Source organism: Penicillium rubens (genome assembly GCF_028828025.1).
Source record: "Penicillium rubens strain IBT 27055 chromosome Unknown utg000002l_segment0_segment0, whole genome shotgun sequence".
Classification (NCBI taxonomy): domain Eukaryota; kingdom Fungi; phylum Ascomycota; class Eurotiomycetes; order Eurotiales; family Aspergillaceae; genus Penicillium; species Penicillium rubens.
Window position 1 is genome coordinate 6,374,778 of NW_026890600.1, and position 26,010 is coordinate 6,400,787.

Consider the following 26,010-nt stretch of genomic DNA (forward strand, 5'->3'; position numbering starts at 1 on the left):
GCACCAAGCAACAAAGAACATCAACAATGGCTATACTATCCCTCATTGTCTTCTCTCCTTGAACAAAGAACCAAATCCAAGTCATCACCAAAAAGACATACATAAATAGAACCGGATCTCACCACAATCCCATCCCGCCCATCCCACCCATCCCATTCTCCCAGCTACAACTAGATCTAAGTAAGCCCTCACAAATTAACCAACTCACATACCAGAAAGTCTACATAAACCTCGTCAGCATGGAAGGAGCTCGCATACACCCCCACAACTTCCTAGAAATCTATACACAAGCCTGCGAAGCCTTCACGCACAAGCTGCAATGCCAGGTCTTCGTTCTCCTAAGCCTATCCCCCAGCCCTGATATAGAGGAGATCCCGACACGGCTGGAGGAGCTCTGTGAGCGGGTCATTCAGATTGGTTTCTTGGGTGAGGTTGGCGAGTTCGGGGTCCGGGATGATAATCGCGTGCGTGTTCGTTGGGGTTCGCTCCCTATTAAGGAGATTTGCTTTGAGATTAAGTGGGAACTGGCGGTTCTCAAGGAGGAGCTCGACAGTGGGGATTCGGCGCCTTTGGTTGTTGCGGATCTTTTGGTTGGGATTTTAGATTCTCTGCCTTTTTAATAACTATGCAATGTTGTATTTTTGCTTTTTATTGTGTTTGGTTCTGGTTTATGGTTTGTAGAGGCCTGTGGGCTTCGGGTTTGAGGCGATTGTTTGGTTTTGGACTGTAGAAGGAAGAGTATCGGTCAATGATGATACTAATTGTACCAGCACAGGACTAATGGCTTTGTTGTATACATTCTACAGGATTTACTTGCTACTGGACGGTCTACGAAAGGTTGATTTCAACCATTGATATCGCACCGAACGGATATCGAGAGGGTAGATTCATATGATTCCTTATGCAGTGTTTCTGTCCGATGATGACGGGAATTCGTCAGTCCCCCTGCTAGACTTGAGACATTCAAGCTTTCATGTCTGTACACAGAGAGAGAGAGGTCTTCAGGTGGATCTAGGACTGTGTCCATTCTGGTGTTTACGATTAAAATGCGTATTTAGATTCAACGGCTTTCATTATCATTACTGCTTGGTCCGCTGAGTGACCAACTCCGGACCAAAAACGTCGTCTTCTTGGCGGACTTTCTGTTCTTGTTCCAATTTCCGCTTCTTCGCTAGGCGTTCTGTTTCGCTCTCCGAAGTGACAATCCCAGCGTCACTTTGAACAGCTGTGGATGGTTGGGTTGATTCCCGTTTCTGAGCAGCAGCCAGATTCACCTTCTCGGGGTTCTGACAATGATACAGTTTCTTTGCGATGCGTTTGAGGCTCTTCATTTGCGCCGGGTCGGAGGAGAGGGGTGTGTAGGATTGGAGAAGCGCAGAGCATTCAGTCAAGACGTGATGCAGCTTGGAGCGGATTTCGTATAGAGGGTTCACCAGGCCATTTTCGTCTGTTTCGGGGGCTGGAATTGTGGCTGTGACAGGGCCACCAAGTTTCACATCCAGCAAAAACTCGGCTAGCGGACGATCCGCCAGTAAGAAGGCGGAAAACCAGATTTGGGATGGTGTGTACAAGAAGTAGGCGTCCGTCATCTGCGCAGCGGATTTCAGCAGCTCACGAGTCGTGCCGTGGGCACGAGCGATTCGATCTGACATTGAGGACGATGGGACGGGAGGAGGTGCGATGGACAGCAATCCTTGTTGGAGATCTTCTGCGGTCTCGTATGGTAGATGGGGGGCTGGCTGGCCTTGGCCTTGTGCGATGGCTTGTAGTTCCAGGACGCCGCCTTCAAGTCCCCGGAATGGATGCCGTACATCAAAAGTGAAACGGAGTCCCTGCATGAGCAGGAATTCTGGTGCGATGACGTCCTCTGTCGTTGTGTCGCCGGGGATCCCATCTGCAAATTGCCGAAGGGAAATATAGTAGTTATCGGTTTTAGTGGCGACGAAGAGCGCACACGCCATGATCGACTTTGGATGGTATGTCATGGGCGAATTGGTTAGGTAGAAGCGGCGGAGGTATTGGATCGCGGTGGCCTGTATGCGCAAACGAGAGAAGTCAGATTCTCAGTTTCATTGGTACTGACTTTCAAGGAAAGAGTGAAGTCCCGTCGAGCTTAACGTACCCGGACCATTGTCGGAATTGGTGGCTTGTATGTCTCTCCCAGCTCTAGCGTCTTCTCGCAGTAATAGCGCACGAGAACGAGCTCCTCCTCTGGCGTCAAGCATTCAACGTCCTTCTCATCTTTATTCTTGACTTCCATATTGCTTTCCGGTAGTGGTGTTCCCGCCGCGGAGGTTGCAGTCGACTGATGAGCTTCGCACGATCTGCGCAAAGCGGCGCGCACGCGCTCGCTGGCAACGGCATTTGTCGTGGCTCTGAGAGATTGCAGAGAGGGCTCGGTGTATGACCACAGCCGGTACTGGGATGAGGCACGGTAAATGTCGTCTTCAATCATGGTGTTGGTGCCCTTGACTTGTTGGAAGAATGGAAGGCTGGAAACCTTTATTCCTGGGTGAGATAGCGGTGATAACGGCCGGCGGCTTAGAGTATCACCAAAGAGATATTCTGAGTAGGGAAAAGAGGAAAATGAGGGCTGTTTTAGAAATGAGAGTAAACATTCGACAATTATTCAATGAGCCTAGCAAATAATCCACTTGGTTTGTTCCGCAGGAGGTTGTTGCTCGGAGCTGATGCTTATCGATAACACCAATCCTCACTTCACCTAACATCAACTCAATATAGTTATTGGGAGTTTATTTTGTTCTTGTTTTACTGATTTGAATATCGATTGAAAGCAATGTAGCAAATACTTGACATCATAAACCACCCAATGCAATCCATTGATCCATATGTGCTTTTGCCGCATTCTACCCCAAGCCCCTCCCAGACACCAGAATATACATGTACATCACTCACCGAGAAGTCGGGCAGCAATCTCACCCATAGAATTTTCTTCCAACTCGTAGTCTTGACCTCCTCGTCGTTCGACCCCGACATGTCGGAAAGCAGCCACAACACGATCAACATCGAAGCCCATGCTGGAGAAACGGTCGATCAAATTCTTGTTGTATCCGTCATATCTACAGGTCATAGTCAGCATCTATATGCGGTGAATGGCAGAAGTCTGGCTCACTTCGCAAGACTGTCTTCGCCAGCTCCTTGCCGGGTGTCATCTATGCTTGATCCGCTTCCATTGTCAGCACTAGCGGGAGCTCCAGCGTAGACAACTGCCCAGTCGCGTGCAACACGCTCAAATTCCTTGGGTGACTTGAGAAGCATATTAGCCACTTCGGCATCTTGGGGATCTTTGGGCTCGGGTGTGCTGAGCAAAGATTGCAGCGAAAGCAGAGCGGACTTGATGGTCAGAACTGGCGACCAAGCAGTGGAAAGCGTGTCGAGGCAGATTGCACCCTACACTGGCCATTAGAATCCAAATATGCTCAAGTGTATATTGTGGAAGGGTACTGACCGTTTGGCTGCTGACATTTGGATGCCACACTTTGGTCTCAAACTTCATGGTAGGTGGTCGGAAAGGGTAGTCGGTGGGGATTTTGATGTCGATATTGTACGTGCCACCTTCATACGGGGTGCCAGGCGGCCCTGGAAACGACCCCCTTAGGTGTGTGACATCGTCCTGGTTGCCAAATGGCTCTGCCTTGATTTGAGAGTGGGCGTCGGCGTGAATGTCCGCAATCTCTTTTCCAATGCGACGCATACGGTTGCTAGCCATGGTGATTCGAGGTTTGTTTTAGAAAGACGTCAAACAAAAGATTTTGGAATATGAGACCGCTGTATGTGCAAACTGTGCAGACAAGTAGACCTATTCCGTCTTGTTAAAGACTGTACAAGAGAGTAGAAACTGTCGTGGAGAGGAAGGCGGAGTGGGGCTAATTGTAGGAGGATGGTGTTAGGAAGGTTTCAGATCATATCACTCCCAGAGTACGAGACCCTCTAGGGAATTGAAAGCAAGTCAAGACGAGAATCTCACCAAAGGAGGGGAACTATACGGGAATCCAGTATGAATGATGAGCTCAAACACCTGTCACCTTGTTACCAGTTATACGTGTCTGAGATATAGACCTCGAGAAAAGAACGCAACTGTCAAGTCTCGATTGCGTAAGATACTCTCGGTATAGAGCCTTGCTGGAATATAAATTTCTTTGACTGTCTTCGAGAATGTCGGAGTCAAAGCAAGGTGCCGAGGCGTTAAGGCAATAAGGCGCGAATGACGCAGTGGACGCCTGAGGCCTAAATAGTCACGTGTGGACCTAACAGCTTCCAGCTCGCCCAGCGCCTGACCTCCGGCGATACCACCACATCTGCATTGACAATCATCCCTTTCAACTCGCCTTTCCCATCATTCAAATACTATTTGAGGCTCGGGATCCACCCTACTCTGATTCATTTGCAAATTCATACAAGGGATTCTGATTGCCTCCATCTCGGTGGCTGACAAACATGGTGAGCGCCTCAATCTTGCCAGCCTTTGGGAGGCCATCTCGATTTGTTTTCTAACATTCAAACTAGGGTCAACAGCAGTCTAATCTAGGCGGCGGCCCTGGAGGCCCTGGAGGCGATGACAAGGATAAGAAGGTATGTTCCTAATTCGTTTCTGCTACACAACTAGCGCTGAGACCGTCTTTCATTCATCAGAAGGACAAGCCTAAGTACGAGCCTCCCCCACCACCTACCACCCGTCTTGGAAAGAAGAAGCGCAAGGCTGCCGGCCCAAGCACTGCCTCCAAGCTCCCCGATATCTATCCTACATCGCGATGCAAGCTACGATACCTTCGCATGCAGCGTGTTCACGACCACCTGCTGTTAGAAGAAGAGTACGTCGAGAATATGGAACGAATGCGCAAGGCCAAGGCCCGGGCAACCCAGGATCCCGCCAAGGGAGGTGGCGACTTGGATGTGATGGATCGGAACGCCGACGAGCGGAGTCGAGTTGATGACATGCGAGGCAGCCCGATGGGTGTCGGCAACTTGGAAGAGTTGATTGATGATGACCATGCTATTGTCTCAAGTGCTACCGGCCCTGAGTACTACGTCTCGATCATGTCTTTCGTTGATAAAGATCTCCTCGAGCCGGGTGCCAGTATTCTTCTACACCACAAATCAGTGTCCGTCGTCGGCGTACTGACGGAGGAGTCTGACCCCCTTGTCTCGGTGATGAAGTTGGACAAGGCACCGACTGAATCATACGCCGATATTGGTGGTCTCGAGCAGCAAATCCAGGAAGTTCGAGAATCCGTGGAGCTGCCCTTGCTACACCCCGAGCTGTATGAAGAGATGGGTATCAAGCCCCCTAAGGGTGTGATTCTTTACGGTGCCCCAGGTACCGGAAAGACGCTGCTTGCTAAGGCCGTCGCCAACCAGACCAGCGCAACCTTCCTCCGCATTGTTGGTAGTGAGCTGATCCAGAAGTATCTGGGTGATGGCCCTCGCCTGGTTCGCCAGATCTTCTCAGTTGCTGCTGACCACGCTCCATCAATCGTGTTCATCGACGAGATTGATGCCATCGGTACTAAGCGATATGAGTCACAATCTGGCGGTGAGAGGGAAATCCAGCGAACCATGCTGGAGCTTCTGAACCAGCTGGATGGATTCGATGATCGCGGTGATGTGAAGGTCATCATGGCTACCAACAAGATCGAAACCCTGGATCCAGCTTTGATCCGACCTGGTCGTATTGACCGTAAGATTCTCTTCGAGAATCCAGACCGTAAGTGATACCCTGATGTCTGCTGTTTCGTCGAAGTTAACTAACAAACAATTCTTTTTAGAAAACACCAAGAAGAAGATTTTCACTCTGCACACATCGAAGATGTCTCTCGGCGACGACGTTGACCTCGAGGAGTTCATCAACCAGAAGGATGATCTCTCTGGTGCCGACATCCGGGCTATCTGTACTGAAGCTGGCTTGATGGCCTTGAGAGAGCGCCGCATGAGGGTGCAGATGGACGATTTCCGAGCTGCTCGTGAGCGCATCATGAAGACTAAGCAGGACGGCGGTCCTGTGGAGGGTCTATACTTGTAAGCGCTGGCAATCATCCGAGGGTACAGTGCCCGAGTGCTTGCACTGGAGACCTGTACTCAGCTAGGTCCATTCTGTATTGTAATAATCGAGTGACGAACGAATCTAAGGGGCGCATCGCCCAGCTATTTCCCTAAATTTATCCATAAATATACATCCAAAGTACAAAATTCGCTGCTACTGCGCGAGATTGCCTGCGCCAAGCACTTCGGCTTATCAGTCATGAGTTGCAAACACTGCAAACAAGCTCATATCAAAGTCGAAGCCTCTCTCTTCATCTGTCGCAAAGTCTCTCACACACTCAATCATGGATGAATTCGACGAGGAAGCATTCAACAAGTTTTTTCCCTCCAGCTTTGGGAAGCAGGCTAAATCTGTTGATGTTGAGACCCAGATCGACCGATCCAAGCGTGCCAATATTTCGGCTCCAAAACCCGAGACCACTGAACTAAGCACTGCAACGACAGCCCCTAGCGCAGAAGAAAGAAGAAGCGATGATGAGCGAAAAGACAGCGAAGATAATAGCGATGAAGACTCCGACGATTCAGATGATGAGGATGAATTTCCCGTATCGCATGAGCTCGTTCTGAAGTCTCATGAACGTGCCGTGACCACCATGACCGTGGACCCCTCGGGGGCCCGACTAATCACAGGTTCTACCGATTGCACACTGAAACTACATGACTTTGCGTCAATGACTCCATCCACGCTCCGCGCTTTCAAGTCCGTCGATCCTTCAGCCAAGAAAGCGACGGCGGCCCAGGACACCCACGCCTTGCACTACGCCGCGTTCAATCCGCTCTCCCCAAGTTATGTTCTAGCTGTGACTGCCACACCGCAGCCACGAATTCTCAGCCGCGATGGTGAGATACTCACAGAATTTGCGAAGGGTGATATGTATCTACGAGATTTACATCATACCAAAGGACATGTGTCTGAGGTTACTTGTGGTGCATGGAACCCATCTGATCCTAACCTATGCGCCACTGCTGGGACCGACAGCACGATTCGCATCTGGGATGCCAGCGTCGGCCGCTCACAGAGGGAGGTGATCGTGCACAAGTCACGGGCGGCTGGCTCCGCTGGTCGGACTAAGATGACCGCCATCGCATGGGGCTCGCCGAAACAAGGAGGCACCGACATTCTGGTAGGTGCGGCTCTCGATGGGAGTCTATGTATGTGGAGTGGAAAGGGCCCATACACAAGACCCAGTGCAGAGATCCGGGACGCTCATGTCAAAGATACATGGACAAGTGGTCTTGATATCAGTTCCGATGGAAGGCTTGTTATCACGAGAGGTGGTGATGATACGATCAAGCTTTGGGATACCAGAAAATTCAAGACTCCAGTCACAACCGTCACACATACCTCGACATCTTCCCGCTATCCGACATCCAACATCCAGTTCTCTCCTTCCTCTGCCAATGTCATCACAGGCTCTCAAACCGGCCACCTGCATATCTTGAACCCTGCTACTCTCAAGCCAGAACTCGTCACACCAGTAACACCGGGGTCGCCATTGATTACTGTTCTATGGCATGAAAAGCTCAACCAAATTATGACGGGCTCCGCCAATGCTGAAAACCACGTCCTCTACAACCCGACCATGTCCACGAAGGGCGCAGCGACGGTTATGTCCAAGGCGCCAAAGCGCCGCCACGTCGATGAAATTGCCATCACCACGGATTTGAACCAGGGATTGGCAGGTGATTCAGTGGTTGTCGGCTCCAACGGAGTTCCGCATTACAGCTCGGCAACCAGGTCTGCTCGTCATCCTACAGTTGGCTTTACAGCCTCTGGTCGCTCGAGGGATCCTCGCCGGCCGCATTTGCCGATGCAGACACCGTTTGCAAAGAATACCCCGGATGAAAAACACATCCTCGAGCATATTCCACTTAGTTCTATGCGAGATGAGGATCCACGTGAAGCGCTCTTGAAATATGCCGACAAAGCGGAGAAGGAGCCTGTATTCACCAAGGCATACAAGGAAACACAACCAAAGGCCATATACGCGGAACTGAGTGATGGCGAAGAACAAGGCCCGGAAAAGAAGAAAGCAAAGCGATGATCTGCTTGGAGATGTACCATACTCACCATGATTTTCGGTATCAGAAGGGTTGCGTTGGGTTGCAACGACTCAAATATAACTGCCTCGGCGATATACAATATGTAGTACAGTTTGTAGTTTCATAAGTATCCAGAATCTTACCAGACCCAGCTCCTTACATTCGCTCTGAGTTGTCCCCTCTTTTGCTGCTCCATGACGTCCCCCAAGAGCCCAACGATCCCCAACTGCCCACCCGAGCCGCCAATGATATGTAGCCATGAAGAGAATCGCACGAGCTTTGACCTCGCGCAAACGTCGCATTGGCGCTGTTTGAATTCGTATCTGCACTGTGGAACGTTAAATTACCGCGTAGTCTCCAATGACCGCAAGGGACCTTGGAAGCGGCTCCCCCGGAGGTTGGGTTGGTGCTGACATATCAATTATCTCCGCGGCGCACCTCCGCTCTGTAAGGCTGCCGCTTCCCCAAACCTCTCATACTCATTACTCTCCTTATCTGACGTGGCAAATTTCGCGCGAGAAATTCGGAATACTCGGAACACAATGCTGTCGTTTGCGACTTGAGATCAAATGCTCACCATCGAATCTGGGGGTTCGTTTTGATCGGCCGTACCCGCCGGACAGCTGGGGTGTGTAAGGGGTGCTTGACAACCAAAAGAGCTTCCCCGCCAAGACGTACGATAAACAGTACTCGAATATTTGGATCGCATCATTTCAGACGAACGGATGGCATCTTCCCAGTCATCGCTGGTAGCAAGCCTGCTGCCCGGTCTTCTTTCTTCGGCCATCTCCCCGTCGAGATCATCCATATCCGCGGCTTCTTCTATCCACCAAATTTTTGTCGCGCCATCAAACTCCACCTCAGGGACTCCTCATAATCATGATGGGAACGACGGGGGAAACATGCATGAATGGTCATCGCTGATTGGAATTATTACGGCTTTATGCGGCAATGTTTTGATCTCATTGGCTCTCAATATCCAACGCTACGCGCATATTCGGATAGCAAGAGAATGGGAGCAGGACAAGAATCGCGGCAGGGGATTTGCAAACGGAACGCACGTCGGATTAAGAGGAAGATCCCCGGTCCAATACCGAGACTCTGAGCAGGATGACTTCGAACCTTATCGCGATGACGATGGCGACGACACCGAAAGGAGGAACACTGGTTCAAGCTCGCGGGCCACTAGCACTGGAAGTAAGGATGGCGCAAACGGCAACCGCAAATCCTACCTCAAGTCTCCGTACTGGTGGGTCGGAATCGTGCTCATGGTTGTGGGCGAAATGGGCAACTTCATGGCCTACGGCTTTGCACCGGCGTCGATTGTTTCTCCGTTGGGCGTTGTGGCTTTAATATCAAATTGTATTATTGCGCCATGCTTGCTCAAGGAAAAATTCCGCAAGCGCGATCTCTGGGGCGTGATCGTCTCTGTTGCTGGTGCCGTCGTTGTTGTTCTCAGTGCTAAATCGTCCGAAGAACAAATTGGGCCTGGTGAAATCTGGGCGAGCATCACGCGATGGGAGTTCGAGCTCTATCTCGGGCTGACCACGTCCTTGATTATCGGCCTGATGTGGGCAAGCCATCAGTATGGATCGCGATCGATTCTGATAGATGTTGGGCTCGTTGCATTATTTGGTAAGTTTCTAGCAATTCCTAGTGTTTGGGCTCAGTTCTTCTTGGTCTTGTTTCTAACCGTATAAAACAGGCGGATACACGGCTCTTTCTACGAAAGGTGTCTCTTCGCTTCTGTCTGGCACGTTATGGCATGTTATTACATTCCCTATTACCTATCTGCTGGTCTTCGTTCTTGTCTCCAGTGCATTGATGCAAATCCGTTACATCAATCGTGCTCTGCAGCGCTTCGATTCCACCCAGGTGATTCCGACGCAGTTTGTTCTCTTCACTCTCGCTGTCATCATTGGAAGTGCGGTCCTTTACCGTGATTTTGAATCGATAACGGCCCAGCGCGCGGCAAAGTTTGTTGGCGGATGTCTGTTGACTTTCCTGGGAGTTTACTTCATCACGAGCGGCAGAGTCGCCGCCGACAATGAGTCGTCATTTTCATCCGAAGACGAGGAGGGGTCCATTGGTTTACTCAATGGTGAACGGTATTATGACAGAATTGATTCGCCCCCGCCTGGTCCTCAACTGCCGAAGACATCAGGCGTTTCTATAGAAGCACAATATGACGTTCCACAGTCCCCAAGGGGCTCCATATTGAGCACTGATGGGGTTGATGATGATCAGTCTACTCCTAGAGGTGTAATTTCCGCTGCACCCTCTTCGCCTCGTGGATCTTTAACCGATGAGTCTCCTCTGTCTGCTCCGTCGTTTGATTACACTTCACCATTGCGGCCCCCATCTCGCATGTCCAATCCATGGGCAGACATCGAAGATCAGGCTGTCGTGACCCCACAGTCTGATATCCGCCCTGTTACTCCTCCTGGGCAGGAAGACGAAGCGGCGCAAGCCTCAACAGTCCTTCTGCGGTTCCCTCCTGCGCCCGGTCTTGAAGAAGCAGCGGGCGCCCATGATAACGTCAGTACTGTACGACGTGCTTCAACCCCCACCACGCTCTTAGATCAAGCCAGCCACGCTATTCGCAATAACACTCTCCTTGAGACACCATCGCGACATGGTTTGCGCAGCTCTCTCTCCCATCGTTTCTCCCCCGGGCCTCTGCTTCCCACACTTTCCGGTGGCTTCACTGCGGTGATTGCTGATTCTATCCGGCGTGGCGACGGTAGCCCTATCAAGGATCGGACAAGGCGCAGAGTGGGACGTCGGCGTCAACTCGACGGCGCTTTTGCAGATCCATCCCTCGAAGGCAATAGCGACGCGGCGCTTTCCCTTGCAACTGCTCGACTTCAGTCGGCCACTAACCTAGCGGATAGACCCGCGGAGGCTGGCCGCTCGACCCAAGCTCTTGCGACAGAAATAGATACTACACCAAAACAACCGATCAACGCAGATGTGACTCGTCTTCGCAGCTTGAGTGACTCGTGGAGTGGCGGGCTTGCGTGGCTAGGTGGTGCCCTTCGTAAAGCCCAAAACACTAAAACCGCCGACAGTGTCGCTGCAACGGGGACGCCAACACCAGAGAATGAGACACAGCCCGAGCCAAGTCGCAACACCGGTGATTTTGACGCCGAGACGGAAGCTCGGCGATAATCAACCCAAAGCTCCCTAGCTCTGATGCATTATACACCTCCCCCTTTCCTTCATTATTCCCCTTCGTGTTCTTCTTCCGGGTAGATTCCTTTCGGCATATTTTTGTAATTGGCATTGCATTCTGCGGATATATGTTTAATATTTTGTCAATGTATCATTTCTTTTCACCCTGTATACTTCACCCACAAAGGAGGGTTCAGCGTTACTAGCCACCTATCTTGCCTTTAGCCTCTTATTCTTTTAATTTATCTACGTTGTATATTGCTCACCTACCACACATAATTCTTCAAACCAGAGTTCCGGGTGTATCTCACTCCCCCGGAGGAAGAGAGGCAGCCCTAATAGGTGGAAAAAGCTGAGAGCACGCACCATCGCCCAGGAGAGATACCCCAGATGTCTTGATTACCCTCCACTTCTTAAGTCATTTCAGCCGGAAAGCAGGCCTTTCCCCTCAATCCGAGAACACCATTCCAGAGTGCCGGCGGGGTATTGCTCCGTCTCCTGATAGTGCTAGCTCGGTTGAAACAACGCCATGCAGGACACTACTGCAGCCGTGGAGACTAGCTGATCCCTTTGCTGAAGACGGTTTCATTTCCGATGCCCAATGGTAAAACTTACCTCAATTAGTGATCATTAAATCATGCAATGCGACCAGTCTCTAGTTGAATTACCTGTCTCCGCAGTGCAAGGGTGTTATATGCAAGAGCTTCCCCAACAATTTTCTTTTCTTCCTTCCAATCTCACGATAGCCAGTTGACAACAGCCCTTGGCCATTGAATTTGGAAAACAAGTGGTTATCTTCTCATCGACATGGTGGCCAATCTGCTTTCCAGTGGGCTGTTGCTCCTGCAGCTCTTTGCTGCCATAGCTTTGGGGAAACCGAGCCACAGTCCTCTTTACAAGGATGCCAATGCTCCAGTGGAAAAGAGAGTGAAGGACTTGCTGAGCCGGATGACCATCGAGGACAAGAGGGCCCAGTTGATTCAAGGTATGGCTTATCTCAAACCGCCATAGGGAAGTTCTAATTGCTGATGAATTCTTGTACAGGTGATGTTACGAATTGGATGAACCAAACCTCGGGGGAATTCAACTACACCGGCCTGGTCACCAACATGGAGCTGAAGGCAGGCTCGTTCTATGGTATGAAATTCCCTGTTTAGCTGTTAGATCCTTTTGTATCAGTTCGCAGAAACACAAATACTAATGCTTTGCAGTCGGGTACCCTGTTTCTTGGGATTGGATCTCCGACAACATTAAGAAAGCCCAGGACTACCTCATCCACAACACAACTCTAGGAATTCCTGCGCTAGTTCAGACGGAGGGTATGTGCTTCAAGAATATAGTCTCGAGGTATATTGTATCCCAAGCTCATGACATGTCATGCACCAGGTATCCACGGGTTTTTGATTGGTAATGCCACCATCTTCAATTCGCCCATTGCGTACGGATGCTCTTGGAACACAGAGGTAAGTGGATATTATACTTGCACTGTCATACATACTGCGTTTGAGGTCTGACACGATATTGCGCAGCTTGTCGAAAAAATGGCAGAAATAATCGCACAAGAAGCCAAAGCCCTGGGTGTTAATCAGCTCTTCGCTCCTGTTGTTGACCTTGCTCGTGAACTTCGATTTGGTCGGGTGGGTTTCATCTTCATGTTACTATATTCAGCGCAATGAAGCTAACAACAGAGGGAAAAGGTCGAAGAAGGCTTCTCCGAGGACCCTTTCCTCTCCGGCGAATACGGGTATAGCTACGTTAAGGGAGTGCAGGGCAAGAATGTGTCAGCTATGGTCAAGCACTTCGCAGGCTTTAGCGCCCCCGAGCAAGGCCTCAATACTGGCCCAGTTCACGGTGGTGAGAGAGAATTGCGCACAACGTATGCCAGCCCTAGACCCAGGGTCTGAATAGTTCTCTAATCATTGCATAGGTGGCTGCCTCCTTTCAAGCGAGCTATCGTCGATGCCGGTGCTTGGTCGATCATGGCTGCGTACCACTCGTAAGTCCAGCCTAGTCAGCTTTGTCTTATACCATCATCCTAACATCCGTTTCTAGATGGGATGGTATTCCAGCCGTCTCTGACTACCACACTCTCACTGAGATCCTGAGAGAAGAATGGGGATATGAGTACTTCGTCATGACCGACGCCGGTGGAAGTGACAGAGTGTGCGCGTACTTCAAACTTTGTGAGAGCGATCCTATTGACATGGAAGCGGTTACCACGCAGCTGCTGAATGCTGGAACCGATGTTGAGATGGGAGGCGGTTCATTGTAAGCTCCGTTGAAATCAAACGATACAGCTATAGACACTAACTGGCGAACAGCAACTTTCAAAAGATCCCCGAGCTTGTCGAGTCCGGCAAGCTCGATATTGCGGTCGTTGACACTGCTGTCGCTAGGTTGCTTCGGGCCAAGTTTGAAATGGGTCTCTTTGAGAACCCGTACCCCGCTGCACCTAAGGACGAGTGGCGTACGCTGATCAACAGCCCCGAAGCTGTGGAACTTGCAAGAGACTTGGATAAAGAGTCTATCGTTCTGCTTGAGAACCACGAAGACATCTTGCCTCTGAAGAAGTCGAGTAACATTGCGGTCATTGGGCCTATGGCTGGCGGTCTCATGAACGTAAGTCAACAAACCTATTTCGCTTGTTAGACTGGATATTAATGAGGTGTATAGTATGGTGACTATGTCGTCTACAGGAGTCAGTACCGGGGCGTCACTCCCCTCGAAGGTATCAAGGCTGCAGTTGACGACGAAGCCCAGGTCCATTATGCCCAGGGATGCGACCGAGCAAGCAACGACCAGTCAGGCTTCGAGGAGGCAATCGAGGCGGCAAAGAAATCCGACGTTGCTGTCGTGGTTGTAGGAACCTGGTCGCGCGACCAGAAAGAACTCTGGGCAGGACTGAACGCAACGTGAGTGAACCGACCTTGCCTCAAGATATATCTAAGTCCCAATACTAACACATGCAAAGGACTGGCGAACACGTTGATGCAAACGATTTGTCCCTTGTGGGCGCCCAAGGACCTCTGATCAAGGCCATCGCTGACACGGGCGTGCCAACAATCGTCGTCCTGTCAAGCGGCAAGCCCATCACAGACACCTGGATCTCGAACTCAACCGCTGCCCTGGTGCAACAGTTCTATCCATCCGAACAGGGCGGAAACGCCCTTGCTGACGTCCTCTTCGGAGACTACAACCCATCCGGCAAGCTGTCTGTCAGCTTCCCCCGCTACGTGGGCAATCTCCCAATCTTCTACGACTACCTCAACTCCGGACGCTCTATGGGTGACGTAGGCCACGAGTATGAAAACGGGACTCTGGTATTCGGCCACTCGTACGTACTCGGTGACGCCTCGCCGTGGTACCCCTTCGGCTATGGCAAGAGTTATTCCACCTTCAAGTATGGAGATATCAAGATCGACAAGAGCAAGATCTCTGCATCTGAGAAGACTGTCACTGTCAGCGTTGATGTGACTAATACCCATGCTACTCGTGACGGTACGGAAGTTGTGCAGGCCTACATCCAGGATGATATTGCCACTGTTGTTGTTCCTAATCGTCAGCTCAAGGGCTTCAAGAAGGTGGTTATTCCGGCTGGGGAGACTAAGACTGTTGAGATTCCTATCAAGGTTGAGGATATTGGTCTCTGGAATACTCGGATGAAGTATGTTGTTGAGCCCGGTCAGTTCACTGTCCTTGTGGGCAGCAGCTCCGAGGATATTCGTGGTAATGCTACGTTTATTGTTCAGTGATCGTTGTGATGTCTACGTTGAAGGGAAGTTAGTTCTTAGTATATAGTCCGATGTGTGAGTTGCTTCGTGCGTGTCGCATCACTCGTTGTATATATCTCGCGTCATATTTGGAAATGAAAGCTTGAGATTTCTCAGATATTCATTCGCATCCTCTTGGATGGTCTCTACATTGTCCTGCTCAACGTACCCCGAGCGTATTGTATTTCTCGATGTGGATATGTAACTTTGGATACTATTCTACACTGATCATCATTTCACCTAGGTATCAAACATACTCTATCCCCTCCGGCTAATTCCACTAGGCTGAGATTAGACGAGAAATCGAATGGCTACTGAACTATCGGTCGGATCAAAACGAAATGGATTCAAAGCTTCATAAATTGTGTTAGGGGGATATCATATCTTGTAAAAGAGGATAGCATTAGAGGACCAAACGCCGTTTCCAACCACCGAGAATGGATGTTGCCGGACTATGCCGGGTTATCACCCGCAGCACGAGAGTCAGCTTGACCGGTAGAGGGGCCTCGACCGGGATCTGGAGAGACTGAGGGGGCGGACGGCTTGCTAGCACCACTTGCAGGTGGGTTGCTTTGACTGTCACCAGAGCGACCCTCCGCTCTTCGAGTTTTAGCACCCTCTTTCAATTTCTCCCAGCGGTCCCGGTAACGCCCAAGGACATTTTTAAGCTTGTCATTCTCGTGAGTGGCAGTTTCAAGTTTCTTCTCACTGCGCTGGATCTGCTCCTCCAGTTCTTTGATCCGCGCATCAGTATCAGCCGCAGCCGGCGGCGCAGTCAGCGTAGCAACAGGAGAGGTAGTGGCCGTTGAAGGCTGGGCATAATCAGGTGTTCCGCCGCTCTGGCGGTGCATCATTCGGATTGATTGCTGAAGCGCCATCGACGAAGATTGCGCGCTCACCTCCCACATATGCAATCGTGTCGCCAGTGAATCGGTCAAATTCCTCAAGGTCTCATTCTCCATCTGCATCTCTTCCATTGTCTTATGTGTCTGTGGAGCAGTGAGCTTATCGGATGCGCCGCGGCGTCCCGCCCATACGCGTGAACCACTGGCACTGTGACGCATTTCAGGAGATGAAGGGGTCTCCCGAGCATCCACAAAGTCATCGTCACCATCCTCAATGCTATTTCTGCGTGCCTGCTTGTCAGCTCGGGTGAGGATCCCAGCGTATGACATGGTCCCACCCGTAGTTGGCACTACATAGAATGATTCTGCTGGGTTCCCAGGACCTGCACCAGAACCGTCCCGAATCGAGCGCAATGCAGCTCGAGAGAAGAGCTTGTTCACGTCCGGCTCACCTGCAGTCATGGACCGATCTAGAACAGCATGATCGCGGTCCACTTTCACCTCGGCTGAGGACTTGCGGCTCTGTTCAGCGCGGACTGGATCCGTAGGCCCCATTTGAATCCCTGCAAATGCCAAAGGTCCAGACACCTTGGAAACCAGTCCCCCGAAGGCCGAGTAGAAGCGATTGAATGCTTCATCGGTAATTGCGGGCTTATCTTTCGATCCGCCGGGTTCAGCTGCACTAGGAGGTACACTTTGCTGGGAAACCACCTCAGTACTGGGTGTCGGGGGAGACCATGGTTGTCTGGGTGTAGAAATACGACTTTGTCGACTTTTTGCTGCTCCGTCACGTAACCTTGCTTCACCGACTTTAGCCCTCTGTGGCGCCTCGGTCATCTTTGCCGCGACATGTTGCGATGTAAGTGTAGGCGACACGGGCGACCCACGTCGGGGGTGCGATGGGATTCCTCGGGCGGATGCTAAGTTACTAGCAATAGAGGATTTATCCCGACTTGGCAGACGAGCGTTGCCTACCAATCTTGGTGGTAGATGTGCATCCTGGCTCACTGCGCTCTTTGTGCCCCCGGTCTCGGCTGTAGTTTGCTGAGTCGCTAATGTTGAGGTGGCAGTAGCAGATGCCGGTTCAGCAGGGGTGTTAGATGGATGTTCATGCTGGAATCGGAGGATTTCGGCGAGCTTCTTATGGTGAGTTTCGAGCAAGCGTAGGGTCCGTAGGGCCTTATGACGCGTTAGCTCATCGCCGAGCCGGGGGCGGGGGCAGATCTTCTCCTCAATCAAGACTCACCTCATGGTCGGAGCTGCTCTGTGCAGCGGTTGCAAATTCACCAGCAGCTAGATCATGTTCCTCGCTGGCAGCGACTGGGTTGGCCTTGCGAGTCTCAAGTACTGCGTTCCGGGCATGAGTGTGGGCCTGGCCGGTCAGATTATCCTGAAAATGAGGGGTTGAGGTCTTACCAGGGCCAAAGGAGCTACTTCCATGACGAAAATAAGTTCACCTGCAGGACTTAAGAGAGAAAAATCAGGTGCATTCCTTTGATGGGATTTATCCGGGGAATGTTGGAGAAGTGACGTTATGCACTGTGAATGGAGATGACAGTAACACGAGGGGACCAGATACAGTGAGGTAAATTGAAGTACACGAGGTAAGAGGTAACCCTTGAAAGTAATACTCCTAGATCGATATTATAGAACAAATACTGTCTATTCAGTTAAACCGAAAGCAGCAAATGTGTCCAGTTACATCCACATTCTACACAGTGGAGAAGCGGAGAGGACTAGATGCTTATAGCTATACTGTCAGGCCATTCTACTACCTTGATGGAGGGGGAAATAGGGAGAATATATATGCAGTAGGAAATGTAGAGCAGTAGCTACAAATTATTGCAAGTAATATCATTTCAATGCGAATATCGAAATAAAACCAATTGAACAGAAACAGTTTCAGTCTGAGGCCTCCATCTTCACTTGGCGGGTGACTAAGTTGCGGAGCTCCAGGGGATGTTCGGACAATTCACCACTTTGTCTCTCTTTCGTTACTTTCGTTTCCCCGTCTATGTACGGAAGTTCTCTCGCAAAACAAGAGAGAGAGAGAAACTCTTCATTACATACACCTCATGACAACTTCCCCCTGATCCTCCCGGTCTGCCCGCACCCTCTCGATACACCTTCCGCTACATTCCAATTATGGCCGACTCTTCGTCTTCAAGCTTGAAAGGTGAAAATAGATCGCGCCGCTCCTGGACAATATCTGCAGAATCAAGTGCAATCGAGAGCAATGGTCGGTCATCCCAGGATTCCGCTGTCGAGAGACCGAAAACCCAGGGCGGAGAAGTAGCAGATCCTAAGGCTGGTCCTAGTGGATTCTCAAAGCTACTCGATGCGCGTCGGAGGCGGAAAGAGAATAAAAAGAAGACACAAAAACACAACGACGAGCCGGCGGTGCCGCCTGTGGTTTTCGAACACGACCTACACGAAAGTCGGTCCAATGGGTCTCGGGATGGGACCTCCGCAGCCCCGTCGTTGAAGGCAGAGAGCTCTGCGCATGAGGGCGAAGGCAATAGTCTGTTGACCGATGATTCAGAGCCGGACGGGTAAGTTGAGAAACTGGTTCTCTATTGTCTTGGACTACTTCTAACCCGCCGATCTTGTTGGTTTTGTTTAGGCCCCCGCCGCTCACCTCACATAACTCCCATACCGGCTTCTACACCTCGTCCTCCCCATTGTTCAAGACCAAATCGGTAGATGCTGGAAACACGGAAGGCTCCAATGCTGATGCCGAGTCAGCTGTTAGTGGTCCCAGTGCCACTGGGTCAGATTCAAACCCGAGTGAAAGAATATCCCGACGCGCAACATCGGGTATGGCATTGGATGTACCCACGGACCCAAATGGCAAGAAACGCAGTACATCACCCGGGCGACGATTCAAAGGCGCTTTTGGCTCGGACAAGAAAGGTACCAATGACGACGTTGAGACTTCATCAACTAAGTCTGGAAGCAACAAGAGCGGCCGAGGTCTGTTCGGATCTAGCCGGCGGAGCAGTCTTTCCTCGAAACGAGCACAGGCAGCCCCTGATGATGTCCCGCCTCTGCCTGCGCCAATTCGGACTGATCTAACGGACAACAAACCTCGTTCACTTGAAGCGAGCCCCATGCCGAACACTCCACCCAAGACTGCTATTCCTGCGCCAGCGACAACTCTAACTCCTCCAACACCAACTGAGCACCGCCCTCTCAGTGCGCAAATCCTGTCCAACGATGTCACCGATTCGCCCGAGTCTCTACAGTCTGAAAATCCTCCGTCTGCTGGAGTCACCACCGTGAGCCCTTCTGGAAACATGATCTCTCACCGCCGGGTGCGGTCCGCTTCTGCAGCTCATGGCCCAAGCAAGTTGTCCAACTCAATATCTGCACTAACACCCCTTGAAGAAAAGACCTCCGGGCCGAAGAATGCGGCTTCAAACCAGCAAAGCGGCTTCTTCTCTTCTGTGTTTTCAGTTGCGCAAAACGCCGCCACTTCCTTCAGCAACAGCCTCAACGCTCAACAGAGAAATCGCCCACCTTCTCAGCCTGCTCTTGCTGATGCTGATAAATCCCTCACCGAATCAACCGCGGAGGCCGAAAACCCATCAGATAATGGAAGCAAGGTGGTGGAAGGGAGACCATCTGCTGTAGAGACTCTTGGGGCAGGAGATCTTAACTTCAGCCATCTGGACATTGACGCACGACCCGGTGAGTCAATTACGACTGCCGACGGCGTGGTGATAACAAAGCCAGCGAGCTCCGCTGACAAGCGCAAAAACACAGCTGTTGCCCGGAGAGATGAGGAAGCTGCTAAAATTGAAGACAAACGCGCAGCGCGCGCTGTTCAAGTAGCATACGAAAGGCCATCGGAGGTTTCATTGCCGAACTCTGCAGAAGACGCCCTGGAGTTTCAGTCTACCACCTCACTTCCGAAAGATGGCTTGATTATGGGCGATCAAACTCCCCCAGTGGTAGTGTCATTGACGGCGACCTGAGCGGGGGCCTCAGACGCACCGGCAGTGTGCGCAGCAGACTCGCCCGGCGTCATCGGGGCTCGTCTGGGGCCACAGCCTCTACAATTGGAGCTATTGGCGTCAATGCCGTTGCGCTTGGTGTTCCTGGTGCCAATTCCAGTGTGCCTCGGTTGACTGGCTTCGCGGTTGCAAGTAAAAAGCGCAATCGGGACTTTCACCAGTTATTCCGGAGTGTACCTGAAGATGATTATCTTATCGAAGATTACAGCTGTGCTTTGCAGCGTGAGATTATTCTTGCCGGCCGCATCTATATCTCAGAAGGACATATCTGTTTCTCCAGTAACATCCTGGGATGGGTCACGACTCTAGTGATCAGCTTCGACGAGGTTGTTGCCATCGAAAAGGAGAGCACGGCTATGGTGTTCCCAAATGCTATTGCCATTCAAACACTCCACGCCCGTCACACTTTCCGCAGTTTACTCAGTCGCGAGTCCACATACGACCTAATGGTCAATATCTGGAAGATTAACCACCCCACCATCAAGAGCTCTGTAAACGGGACCCGTGTGACCCATGGCACCGGTGATAAGACAGAGAAGGTTGGGGAGGAGGAGAGCGAGTCAGAAAGCGATGTCACTGATGAAGATGAAATATACGATGAGGACGAGGAAGGGGACAATGCTGATAGCTTCTTCGAGGCCGGGGACAGTGCCAACGCCAGTGCAAACTCATTGCCAGTGCGAAAAGGGTTAAGCCGCAAGGCTTCGAGTCTATCCGCGAATGCAGCTCTACCAGCGGCCGGTACAAATGTTAATGGCGATAAAAAGAACGGCGACAAAGGCACTTCCAAGGAAGCGCCTGCTGATTTCCCAGGTCCGACTACACATGCACCCACCGAATACGTCGACGCCAATGGACAATACGAGAAAGTCATCAAAGATGAAATCATTCCGGCCCCGCTCGGCAAGGTCTTCTCTTTGGTTTTCGGCCCAGCGTCCGGCGAGTTCATGACCAAGTTCCTTGCTGAAAACCAGAAATGTGGAGAGCTGCAGTTCGAGGGCACAGCCAAGGGCTTGACAATGGAAAGCCCAACCAGGAAGTACTCATACATCAAACCTCTCAACGGCTCCATTGGTCCGAAGCAGACAAAATGTATCAGTACCGAGAACATGGACTTCTTGGACCTTGAAAAGGCCGTTCTTGTCACTTTGAGCACCCAAACACCTGACGTGCCCAGTGGCAACGTTTTTGCTACCATGACCAAGTACCTCTTTACGTGGGCTCCTGGCAACCAAACTCGCTTCCTCATGACCTGTACTATTGAGTGGTCAGGCAAGAGTTGGCTTAAAGGTCCCATCGAGAAAGGTGCGATTGATGGGCAAACAACCTTTGGTAATGAGCTTGTCAAAGCGCTGCAGGTTGGAGTTGTTCCCCGTGGGCGTGCCAATGGAGCTGGGCGGGGCAAAGGAAAGCGCAAGAAGGGTGATAGCGGACGGCGGGAGTCGACTGCAGTTGCTTCGTTGAAGGTTGCTGTGGATTCCAACGCCTCAAAGCAAGAATCATGGGGACTATTCGAACCGGTCCGCCCCCTCCTGGAGCCCTTCACTAGCATTCTTAGTCCGCTATGGAATAGCAACTTCGCTATTTTAATCATCGGGATCTTGTTCTACATGGCCTTCTTGCGATCCCCGTCGCCATCGTCTATGGTTTCACATGAAGTCGGATGTCCCGGTCACAGCTTGCCCCAGAGACTGGCTGCATACGAGGAGATGTGGCGACGTGAAGAAACAGAGCTCTGGAACTGGCTAGAAGACCGTGTTGGTATGGACGGAATGGTCTTCCCCAACGTTTACCGATCGCCCGAGCCACACCCAAGTCGCAGGTCGTCTGGAGCCAGTACGAGTGATGAGCGTGAGCTTGCTGCACGGCTTCGGGAAGAGAAGATATCTGACCGTGAGATGGACCATGCCCTCCGTACCACACGCCAGCGTCTCGACGTCCTCGAGGAGATGATGGGCAAACGCAGAGCCCAATGGGAAGTCGAAGACCTAGTCAAGTCCGAATTGTAATGGACATCAATGGTCGTCCCTCCTTGCACATAAGACTCACCACACTTTCTCCCTACTCTCTTTTCTAACCCTGTCTCTTCCTAGAGAAGAGCCCAACTTTCCTTTCGACACCACACAAAATGTATTTCCTTGTCTTTACAGCTTGTTTTATTCTTACCCATTTGTCAAGGTGTTATCCCGGAGTTATGGGAACAAGCAGAGCTGTTCCCTTGCTGTTGATATCCGCCCTTCTCACATTCATTCTGAAAAGTCTACAGTCGTTATCCCAACACTCCCTCCTCTGTCCTTCGACACATGGACGGGTTTTCCTTGCATGTACATGAGCGCCAACTATCTTGTCTCTACACCTGTGGTCTACTAGCCACTGTCTTTACTTTTTCTTACCTTTCTTGCTTATTGTTCATCTGAGCGTGCTGGCTACTTCTCTTCTTTGCCCCATTTGCTTCTGTGTGAATATCCCGAGCTATTGCTATGTTATTTACATATTGAATTTAGGCTATGTCTGGCAGCCTCTTTTTTGCATTCGTAATTCCTGACGAGTAAAACACTATTTTGGTGCTTGAGGGGGAAGACGTCGTCTGGAGTATGAGCCTATAAGACCCATTCTGCCTTCTACAACAAGAAGACATATAGAAAAGCTCATCGTATAACGTTTCTAGTAATAGGCCAGACGACAAGTAGGGAATAGGCCATTCCAAGTTGCAAATACGAAATTCAGGACAAAGCCAGGTCAGAACCACTCAAAGGCCAACTGTAAATAAGTCCAGTGCTTGCCTACCCACGTACCTGCGTTGATTCTATCAAAATCAAGATCATCATCCCTTCTCTTCATCTTTACTTTCCATGTAAGTCCCAGATGTATCACCCACCCCAGGCTCAGAAGACTCACTGAAAAAAACTCCATTTCAGTCTTCCAGGCTCATCTCTTAACCCTATATACAAGAACGGAGCCGCCAAAAAACCATGCAGCAGAAACCTGGCCGTCCTGGCGAACCTTATCCAGGAATGAGTATTTCCGGGAGAGTGGATGATCTCCAAGGCCGTTTCCAACAGGCCATAGGCATGCTTTTGGAACGGCAGCTCGATCGACATCTACTTTGGGGGTTTCAAGTGCTCAGGAAGTATATAGTTCATTCAACGCCTGGGTCCTACAGTTCCCGGAAAATCGAGTCCAGAACCGGGCAATACCAGCCTGATGCTCACCACTTTCACGTCCCTCCTTGGCAAAATGCGACGAACGGACTAGGATTGGGTGAATCAAGGTGTCTACTGCTCTTTCCCATTATATTTGCGTTCTCCGAGAACGAGCGGACGGAACCCAGCATTGCAGGATTGGTCAAGATCATCCACATAGTCACCACACAAATCTGTATCTTGCTTCCCCAACCACTCAAGATATCTGTTTCTAATTCACTGTTTAGGTATATCCTGAGCGTTTGCGGGTGCCTCACGTATACTTGAAAGGTAAATGGCATCTTGCGATTAACAATTAATATTAGAAACACCTATAGTAGATTCTATATACAAGAATTAGCTCGAGGAAGCAACCGAAAAAGTCCACCTCGCATTCAAGATAATATAGATGCACTATATATTGACCCTCATAGACGGTGTTCTTCCACTACACATTGTCGATCCCATCAAATACTACACACAGAATGTCGACCTACGTCGCCTTAGGGACCAACCTGAACACCCTGCGGATTGTGAAAGGTGTCCTTCGGATCTAAGTCTCCCTTGAGGTCTTCCAACCTTGGAAGGTTGCTACGCCAGTACGCACGCTGGGCATCGGGCATTTTAGGATCCGGACATCCGAGATATGCATGTCCCGCACTCTCTGGCACTGCCTGAGCCAAAACGTCGTAAAGGCCATTGGTGAAATCATACGTAGTCTGTGAGATCGGACCAAGTGGGTTGACTACGAACACTTGGAACCAGAAAAGCACATCGCGGTGGCCATATGCTGTGGCATCTTCAGACACGGAGTTGATAGCACCACCCTCCAAGCTGAGGGTAACAAACCAGGCCAAAGTGCCGGCATTAGTCTTGTGGATGTAATCGAAGAAGTCGTCGATAGCTGAATCAGGAATCAGCGTGTCGGGGGTGAATCCGAGGGACTTGGCGTAAAACCAGGTCGGGGTATCTCCGACCAGCTTAAGAATGGTATCTTCCAGAGCATGGCCGATCATCCCCAGCCAATCGGTCAGAACTAGCACAGTACCCGGCTCGCTGGTGGGGAATCTCTTCTCCAGATCGAGCTCATCGTACTCCTCTTTTGAGCCGAAGAAAATGCCCTCGAGAATGATCTGGCCGTCGAAGATGACCAAATTCGAGTAAAACTTCCAGGAGAGATTCTCCTGGGCTATAAATGCCTGCCAGTCCTTGACAAGCTTCGCCTTCTGTGCAGGAGACCCCAGATTGAACGTGAATGAATATTGAACGGCCAGGCCAGGCGCCTCCTGCGTGCGCACCTTGAACTCCGTGACAATTCCAAAGCTGGCAGCGGCACCTTTGACGGCGAATAGAATATCCTGGTTCTGTGTATTCGACGCCCGCACAATACTCGAGTTCGCCAAAACCACCTCGACTTCCTCAATGTGGTCAAGCGCTAGACCCCACTGGCGCGCTGTCGGGCCCAACCCACCAACCGTCAGGTGGCCACCTGTCCGGATGGTCGGACAAATACCGTGTGCCATTGCTCTGCCGCCTGCATTATAAAGCTCGGTGTCGAGATCGCCTAGGGTTGTTCCGGGGCCGATGGTCGCGACGAAGGTCGACTCGTCCATGGAGAATTGCGAGAAGTGCTTCATATCGACTACGATGGCACCATTTTGTCCTCCGAGGCCTAGAGCCAAGTACGAGTTAGTCGACTGCTTAATTATGCGGGCAGCTGAAGTACTATTATCACTAAAGCCGTACCGTAGTTGCCAAAGCTATGTCCTCCACTGCGCGCCTGCACCTTGTAGTCATAGTCAGAGGCGCATTTAACTACAGCAGCGATTTCCTCCGCTGACTGAGGGTAGGTGACTGCCGCCGGGGTGACGGGGATATTCAAGTTGTACGGGTCGACTGCGGTAGTCTGGTAAAGAAGCGCATCTTGGAATGTGACATGAGCAGGGCCGACGGCGGATACTAGACAGTCACGTCCAGCGGCAATGCTGGTGGTATTGCCCATAGCGAAAAGGCCGAACCAAGGATGTGGTTTACGAAAAAAAGGGACAGGCTCACACGAACACCTGGGCGATCCCCCTTCTATGTATACTGTGGGGGGAAATACGGGCTATCGGTCACTAGTTCATCACAGAACCCACCAAGGGTTCCTGTTTAGGGCTTAGGGGGGCCTGGGCACATTCCAGTCTGGCATTTGCAGCATGCGTACGGAGTAGGCTTTAACACAGTTGTTATATAGTAGTTAATATACCTACCCTACATACATATGTCGGTAGCAAATTTACGCCAAAGATAAAAAGATTCTGACTAGGAAACTGAAAGACCAAAGCAGATTGTGAACAGATCGAGATAATTAGGGCTTAATAAGAATGTGATGGATGCATGGAATAGGGGCGTAAACTTTATCCACGTGTGAGTTGGAACGCGTCGCGCGCGTTCGCCGAATCCCCAACACTCCAGCAATTCTCAACACCCCAGCAATTCGCACTAGTCGGAGTACACGGAGTAGATACAGTGACAGCACAATGTGCTCACGTACTCCGTAGACGAACCTGCATGGCTCTCAAGCCGTCCTACAGGCGAATGCAGAACTATTGGTTCTGTTCCAAGTGCGTCCTCCAAACTAGTTGTAAGCTTTTTTTTTTTTTGCTCTAGCTTCTATTGATACGCACGCGTGACTCCTATAGGTGTTGATACCCTGTGGAGGATTCTATCATTACCTAGTTAGTAGGCAGCTAATATTCCTTGGCTCAACATCACTTATGTCAATATAGCCCTAACTCGTCGTTCTAGGTTATCCAAAATGATATCAAGGTGGTCATTACAAATAGTAGTGAAAACAAAAGTATAGATTTCAATAGACACCAAATCAAGATGCACATGTGCCCTTCAACAAATTATACCAAGCCGAGCACATAAGTAA

General features: G+C 50.7%; 10 protein-coding genes across 10 annotated transcripts; 6 read left to right on the forward strand and 4 right to left on the reverse strand.

The window, feature by feature from the left end:
* Positions 1 to 239: 239 nt before the first annotated feature.
* N7525_004896 (uncharacterized protein) lies at positions 240 to 620 on the forward strand (the record flags this gene model as incomplete). The annotated part of the gene is made up of 1 exon (XM_061213209.1): positions 240 to 620. One exon carries the CDS (start codon positions 240 to 242, stop codon positions 618 to 620), a length of 381 nt encoding a protein of 126 aa, XP_061070230.1.
* A 459-nt stretch (positions 621 to 1,079) lies between these two features.
* N7525_004897 (TFIIH complex kinase subunit CCL1) lies at positions 1,080 to 2,455 on the reverse strand (the record flags this gene model as incomplete). The annotated part of the gene is made up of 2 exons (XM_061213210.1): positions 1,080 to 2,033; positions 2,123 to 2,455. 2 exons carry the CDS (start codon positions 2,453 to 2,455, stop codon positions 1,080 to 1,082), a joined length of 1,287 nt encoding a protein of 428 aa, XP_061070231.1.
* Positions 2,456 to 2,908: 453 nt separating this feature from the next.
* N7525_004898 (E2 ubiquitin-conjugating protein UBC1) lies at positions 2,909 to 3,730 on the reverse strand (the record flags this gene model as incomplete). Its single annotated transcript, XM_002565350.1, has 3 exons — positions 2,909 to 3,080; positions 3,134 to 3,411; positions 3,470 to 3,730. 3 exons carry the CDS (start codon positions 3,728 to 3,730, stop codon positions 2,909 to 2,911), a joined length of 711 nt encoding a protein of 236 aa, XP_002565396.1.
* A 728-nt stretch (positions 3,731 to 4,458) lies between these two features.
* Positions 4,459 to 6,040, forward strand: N7525_004899 (proteasome regulatory particle base subunit RPT2; the record flags this gene model as incomplete). Its single annotated transcript, XM_002565349.1, has 4 exons — positions 4,459 to 4,461; positions 4,528 to 4,593; positions 4,654 to 5,725; positions 5,787 to 6,040. The coding sequence occupies 4 exons, from the start codon at positions 4,459 to 4,461 to the stop codon at positions 6,038 to 6,040; spliced, it is 1,395 nt and encodes a 464-aa protein (XP_002565395.1).
* Positions 6,041 to 6,344: 304 nt separating this feature from the next.
* On the forward strand, positions 6,345 to 8,105 carry N7525_004900 (WD40 repeat domain-containing protein; the record flags this gene model as incomplete). Its single annotated transcript, XM_002565348.1, has 1 exon — positions 6,345 to 8,105. The coding sequence occupies one exon, from the start codon at positions 6,345 to 6,347 to the stop codon at positions 8,103 to 8,105; it is 1,761 nt and encodes a 586-aa protein (XP_002565394.1).
* Positions 8,106 to 8,828: 723 nt separating this feature from the next.
* Positions 8,829 to 11,274, forward strand: N7525_004901 (DUF803 domain membrane protein; the record flags this gene model as incomplete). Its single annotated transcript, XM_002565347.1, has 2 exons — positions 8,829 to 9,738; positions 9,809 to 11,274. The coding sequence occupies 2 exons, from the start codon at positions 8,829 to 8,831 to the stop codon at positions 11,272 to 11,274; spliced, it is 2,376 nt and encodes a 791-aa protein (XP_002565393.1).
* An 810-nt stretch (positions 11,275 to 12,084) lies between these two features.
* N7525_004902 (uncharacterized protein) lies at positions 12,085 to 15,029 on the forward strand (the record flags this gene model as incomplete). Its single annotated transcript, XM_061213211.1, has 11 exons — positions 12,085 to 12,262; positions 12,322 to 12,414; positions 12,489 to 12,596; positions 12,664 to 12,740; positions 12,807 to 12,914; positions 12,966 to 13,153; positions 13,205 to 13,273; positions 13,330 to 13,545; positions 13,599 to 13,896; positions 13,951 to 14,189; positions 14,249 to 15,029. The coding sequence occupies 11 exons, from the start codon at positions 12,085 to 12,087 to the stop codon at positions 15,027 to 15,029; spliced, it is 2,355 nt and encodes a 784-aa protein (XP_061070232.1).
* Positions 15,030 to 15,499: 470 nt separating this feature from the next.
* Positions 15,500 to 17,332, reverse strand: N7525_004903 (uncharacterized protein; the record flags this gene model as incomplete). Its single annotated transcript, XM_002565345.1, has 3 exons — positions 15,500 to 17,071; positions 17,139 to 17,264; positions 17,309 to 17,332. 3 exons carry the CDS (start codon positions 17,330 to 17,332, stop codon positions 15,500 to 15,502), a joined length of 1,722 nt encoding a protein of 573 aa, XP_002565391.1.
* A 705-nt stretch (positions 17,333 to 18,037) lies between these two features.
* Positions 18,038 to 21,917, forward strand: N7525_004904 (GRAM and VASt domain-containing protein; the record flags this gene model as incomplete). The annotated part of the gene is made up of 3 exons (XM_061213212.1): positions 18,038 to 18,444; positions 18,516 to 19,787; positions 19,811 to 21,917. The coding sequence occupies 3 exons, from the start codon at positions 18,038 to 18,040 to the stop codon at positions 21,915 to 21,917; spliced, it is 3,786 nt and encodes a 1,261-aa protein (XP_061070233.1).
* Positions 21,918 to 23,593: 1,676 nt separating this feature from the next.
* Positions 23,594 to 25,092, reverse strand: N7525_004905 (FAD-binding oxidoreductase; the record flags this gene model as incomplete). Its single annotated transcript, XM_002565342.1, has 2 exons — positions 23,594 to 24,762; positions 24,837 to 25,092. The coding sequence occupies 2 exons, from the start codon at positions 25,090 to 25,092 to the stop codon at positions 23,594 to 23,596; spliced, it is 1,425 nt and encodes a 474-aa protein (XP_002565388.1).
* Between the last annotated feature and the right edge of the window lie 918 nt (positions 25,093 to 26,010).